The 6,000-nt window shown below is 35.0% G+C and overlaps 1 protein-coding gene across 1 annotated transcript; it reads right to left on the bottom strand.

Moving 5' to 3' along the window:
• Positions 1 to 1,075: 1,075 nt before the first annotated feature.
• Positions 1,076 to 4,006, bottom strand: LOC122019007 (flap endonuclease 1-A-like). Its single transcript, XM_042576517.1, has 10 exons — positions 3,892 to 4,006; positions 3,360 to 3,549; positions 3,227 to 3,280; positions 3,092 to 3,140; positions 2,953 to 3,000; positions 2,689 to 2,754; positions 2,462 to 2,512; positions 2,258 to 2,377; positions 2,111 to 2,195; positions 1,076 to 1,098 (listed from the first exon to the last, which is right to left on the bottom strand). Exons 2-10 carry the CDS (start codon positions 3,404 to 3,406, stop codon positions 1,076 to 1,078), a joined length of 543 nt encoding a protein of 180 aa, XP_042432451.1. The 5' UTR covers positions 3,407 to 3,549; positions 3,892 to 4,006.
• Between the last annotated feature and the right edge of the window lie 1,994 nt (positions 4,007 to 6,000).

Below are 6,000 nucleotides of genomic sequence, written 5' to 3'. Positions count from 1 at the left end.
TTCGGTGTCAAGTTTAGACACCAAGGGATTTGTATTTCAATTCAAGGACAAGTTGTGTTCCTTTTATTTGAATAATATATTATATGGGAATGGTTTATTGAATAATGATCTTTATGTTCTTAACTTAGATGAACTGATCTATTGTATTGAAAGTAAGAAACAGAAATTACATGACTCAAACTTAACATATCTCTGGCACTGTAGATTTGGTCATATAACCCAGAAACACATCGCTAATGAGTATTTTGACTCTTTTGAATTAGAACCTATAGATACATGTGAAGCATGTTTACAAGGTAGGTGAACGGGCAAAGGAACCACTAGAACTCATACATACACTACAACAAAAACTGCAAACGACAACGGATATTATCCGTTGTCGTAGGGTCAAAAAATCGTTGTAACTTAGGGTGTTGTAGAATGTATTGGCCTACGACAACGGTTTTGAATCCGTTGTCTTTGTAGACATTTGACAACGATTTTTATCCGTTGTTGTATATATGCTCAAAATTTAGCTACGAAGGATACGACAACGGTTTAAAACCGTTGTGGTAGCTAATTTCAACAACAGAAATAAACCGTTGTAGTAGACTCTTTTTACAACAAATATAAACTGTTGTGGTAGATAATATTTACTCATTTTATTTTTTTTTTACAACAGTTTTAATATATTTTACAACGGATAAAACCGTTGTCTTTTATCACTTTTTTCAAAAAAAAATCGTTGTGGTTTACATAGTTTTTACAATATTTTTAACTGTTGTCTTTAATGTTCATTAATACCAAACAATCAATCTTATTTTACTATAAGCAAACCACCAATACAAAACTAAATATTTACTACATTAAATCTAAAATAAACATCCATATATAATTCATCTTGTAGCCACACATATACAAAAATATACAAAATGAGTTGTTACTCATCAAAATACACATGTTTTTCATTACTGTTCTCCATATACATTAAATCACATGTTTTCCATTTGTTGTTCTCCATATGGCGCGCTTTTAATTTACAAATTAGCAAGGCAAGCTACATCCTAACAAAGCTCACTTCTTGCATCAAAAAAACTCAAGCCTCACGAATTGCCCGACCTGCAAAAGAAAAATTCAACAAAACTTATAAAATTCCATAATTCCATATTATAGTCTACATGACAATATAAATTCTTGGAAAATAAGCAATACAAGGAAACAAGCCATTTTATACTCGAAGTTGCATGTTTGAGGTGGTTATAGTCAAAATTACTATAAATATGACTACCAAAGAATAAGAGCAACTAAAAAACTACTTTTATCCAGTTAGGGAAAAAATAGACAATTACAAATTTTCCTCCTTCTCTTATGTTTTCAACTAATGACTGGTTTAAAGAGGATTTTTTGCAACTTCATCAAGTTTTACATTGACTCAAACTTATGACTACCCTTGAACATAATCTTTGAGTATCTATTTGTACATGTTGCAGAACTATTAGCCACTGCTAGAAGAAATGGAAAAAATCTTCCAACTAATGTACTCCATGTGACTCAAGGAGCCTTATCGAAATATGGTTCTAATAATAATAATAATAAATCCTCTCTCAATCAGCTGCATTCATGAGTAACACATTGGAAGAGGAATATCAATGTTGTGTTTGAAAGGAAAAGAACTCTGGTATTCACAAAATATAATTTAACCGTCAGTCCTTGCATAATGCAGAAACAACTAAATAAGCGTCATGTAACATCAAATGTTAGAATGAGGTATTGGGCAAAGGTATGTGTATAATTTATTTCATGGAATCTGCGTTGGATATAGATACTTGGATAATGACACTCAAACAGTGACACTAAGAGTGAACAATCACTAATCCTATTGAACACATGTACAATTTGTAAAAATAGTCATGTCAGAGATTGCGATCATACTCATGTTGAACTATATCAAGTCCAAGTAACATAGACATGGAACAGTTGTAGCACTGACATCATATTCAACCACACAAGCATTATCATACTAGAGATTTGAATGAACATTAGTTATCAAATTTCGTAAACAGTAAGCAGTAGAGTACTAGCCTTGTATGTTAAACTTGTTGAATGTACAATATCTCATAAGAAAGTTTACCTTTAATGTTATCACAATAATCACATCCAAAGAGAATACACAAATCAATGAAATGATCCATAGTGAGTCTTAGCTCTTCAAAAACCTGAAAAATAAGGATGAGAATAAATACAGTAATTCAATTAGCAATAAGCAGAATAAATATACCTTTGAAACGTCAAATTCCATCACAGAGATTTTTTTGGAACTAGGATCCATTAAATGATGGAGAAACCTTGGTACCCCAAAAGTTAAAGTATCCATGTTTTCTGAGGCAACCGCAAACACCTAGAGATTGATAACAAACAAATACGTTTAGGATATTAAAGTTAAAAAAAATAAAATAGAATGTGTTACATTGCATCATTTTACCTTGTCACTTTTGAAAAAAGCTGTGCATTGAGCTTCTGCTTCACAGGGTGCCTTTAGATCAGAAAGATGAGTTTAGCTTCTAAAACTAGAGATACAATACTTGTATATTAAGCAATTGCATGCAACTTTAGGAAATGTTTGCAAGAGAAAGTAAAATTGTGTCATTGTTAGTTCAAATTCTTGTAGCAAGGATAAAGAATTCAATAAGTGAAAGTAGACTAGTTTACCTCAATAGTAAGCACACCCATTAGTCTTAAGAGACGTTTACAATCTTCATTATATTGCTTGGTTACCTGTGAAAAAACTCTACAGTCATCTACTAGAATCAAATTCTTCAAGAAAGTAATTTGAAAGTTCAAAATATATTTAAAGAAACTCTATGTTACATATGAAGAAAACAGATAATCAGCATGCTAACTTTATGCTGATTGCATCATAATCAATAAGATCCTCATGGTAATTTCCAATAAAATAGCAATATCAAAGATTACCTTGACAGTCCTTTTGCTGTACTTTTCAATTCCCTCCAAATCACCAGTCTGCAAACAACAAATGTAACCAAGACAGCAAAAGAAATTCTAGCACACTGAAGAGTCCCAATAAAGGTACTTGTTATGCACAAGCAATGACCTCAATTGTTGTGTTCAGATCATTAGTTGCATCTTTCCTCTTTAAATATCTAAAGAATAAAATAAGCTTAAAGATTATCATTATCTTGCAACAAAAAAAAAGGAGGGGGACAATGACAAAACTATAAAGACTAGCCTTTTGGCAAGTTCTTGTTTCTTCAGCTCTGGAGGTTGACCGTCAAATACATATCTGGCATAAAAAAGATGATAATAAAATATGGTGGCTGAATGATAAACAAAATGATATTTAGACATGCAAATGAACTTACACTGGCTCGATACCTGCTTCTAATAATCTTATAGTTCGATTGAACATCCCTTGCAAATGACTTATCGGCCATACAAAATGTCAAGAGTTAGAAGAAGAAATAAAAAAGTCCAACTCATGCATAGATTTTTCAATGAACTCTGCAAATTCTTTCCTAATTCCAGGAAGTCCTCGAGAATCACTATATGCACCTGATTGCTCGAAAGAAAGTTGAGATTCTTATCAGAATGACTAAAACAATATTTACTCATCAACATGAAAAAAAATAACAAGCCTGCAGATGATGTTTTGAGTTTGTTACATATAAAGATACAACTAAAAACTGGAATATGACACAAATGTTATGAAAAGGCCAACATAAAAATTGCTTGGGTTACAAATGCACAAATAAGTACAGAATACATTTCTTTTCCAGATCACCATTAACAAGAGGAAACAAGTTGCAAAGCAGTTTAGCTTGAGAAACAGACTGCATTAAAAAGGAAAAGGTTTAAGTAGACTGCGAGTTGAAAATTGTAGGAATATGTGAATACCTAAACCACCCGAATTCAATGAAAGATAATGTTTAGCTCTTGCAATGACATCTGCTGGGAATAAAAGCCCGACATTAGGGTCATCCAATAGAAATGGAGCTTGGCATAATGCTACCACCTGGAGAATAGTATAGGTAAAAAATTACACCATTAAAAAGAGAAATCTAATGGAAAATGTCTCTTTATCTCAGGGAGCACAGAGAAGGAGAAATTGCTCCATGTACAAGGAATTTTTGACTTGTGAAGATGATTTTTTCTCGCTGCGTTCCTTAAGTTAAGCAATAGAGAAGAATGATCAACACTTTGATACAAGTAGTTTTTAAGAAAGAATAAAGAGAAAATGGAAACCTGACGGGGAAATGTTAATGGCTTCTATTCGAGAGCATGAGGGTTCCCGACATTTGTGAAAATAATCTGCAAACAACAAAAAAAACCAATCTCATGGAAAGTAAGTCCAACTTGTATCTTGTTTCTTAAGAATAAATTGCAAGGGGAGTGCAGTATTATAACCTCAAATTTTAATCTCACAAGTGGCATCCCAACAAGCTAACAATAAAAAGAATCAAAGGCATATGTGCACTTCATATCTTGATACAAGCAATAAAGCAAACATATACAGTGCTAAATAACCCAGGAAGATATCTTCAACCAGATAACAAGAATGGAAAAAAACAATCAAAGTCAGATCTTTCAAGAATCGAAATAAGAGTCTCTTTCAATAAAATTTATTCTATTTAACTCAAATCATGTTGTGGCACAATCAACGAAAATTGTGTATGAGAAAGCATCATAACCTTCTTCCCCTCCTTCTGCAACTCCGAAGCCCGCAGGTAAAGCTCCCCTTTAACAGCATATGCAACTTTCTTCACATTCTCATTCAGGAACTCGTAGTCCAGCGGCTTCGGCGCCATCCTAATACTAATTAATGATTTAAAATCAGAACTTCTTATCTTAATACTGACTAAACAACAAAAGGAGTATAGAAGAGGTCACATGCTAATTTTATGATGGAAAGCAGATCAAACTTACTTGGATATCAAAGATTCTGCTGCCTTCTCCAGGCATGGAAAAATTAGCCTATTTTGACTGAAACTTGTTGTCTCTCTTTGTTAGAAAATGGGCAGTCTTCTTGGAGCATATAATGTAGAAATATGCATCTCCGACTCTGCTGTAGTTCTATAGACATGAACAGAAACAATAATAAACAAGGATGCCATGGCTAAAATCTTGATGCCTTTGCAGTCTGCTATAAACCCTGCAGAAGAAGCTTGCTTACATGCGAAACAGACATATGTTTTCATGTTCTTCTCTGATCTAAGAAGTCATTAAGAAAAACTAGAGGAACAAATCTCGTGGAAAATGATCGCTATATTCAATTAATGATACGATTAAGACGATTTGGTGAATTATTTTTTTAAAAAAATGACCCTAATTTGATTGAATCTGAAGCAGAGGAAACCCTAATCGAAGGAAAAAAAGATCGAGCGCAGACCTGGAACTCGGAGGTGTGGTACAAGCTCATAAACAAGCGGAGGGCACTGGCCTGGAGGAGCATGGGCTGCGGCTTCCCGCCGTCACCCTCCTCGCCTCTTCCCAGCGGTGCGAAGATGTCGTGTGTGTCGCTGTATAGGGAAGCAAGTTCGAAGAACCCTCTGCCAAGGCCAGACGACGAAGCGACGGCTTGCGTCCCGGAGAAGGTGATGAAGACCGCATCGTCGCTCCTGTCAATGACGAAGTTGGCGCTACCTGCATTGGCACGAAGGCAGCGGGTCTAGGCTTGTGCCAGAAGAGGGGAAGATGCAAGGAGCCCACCAAGGACATGGCTCATCTCGAACCTTTAGGAGGCAAAGGTAGACAAATCAAGAGTGAGGGTGAGAATGAGAGAGAGAGGAGAGCACACCGTTGTGGAGGAAGATCCAGTGGTCGACGGGATGGCGTGAAGAGATTGTATGAGGAGAGGGAAAGAAAATTGCCCTAGGTTCGGGATCGCAAAGGAAAAACACGGCGCCGAAATGAAAACAACAAGGGAAAGGAAAACAGCGAGGGGGGGGAAATGACCAAATTCAATTACAACGATTTTTTCAAAACTGTTGTTGTAGACGCTAAAAA

The sequence above is a fragment of the Zingiber officinale genome, chromosome 9A (genome assembly GCF_018446385.1).
Source record: "Zingiber officinale cultivar Zhangliang chromosome 9A, Zo_v1.1, whole genome shotgun sequence".
NCBI classification, from domain to species: domain Eukaryota; kingdom Viridiplantae; phylum Streptophyta; class Magnoliopsida; order Zingiberales; family Zingiberaceae; genus Zingiber; species Zingiber officinale.
Note: the sequence above shows the minus strand (reverse complement) of the source record. Positions and strands in the feature narration are given on the sequence as shown.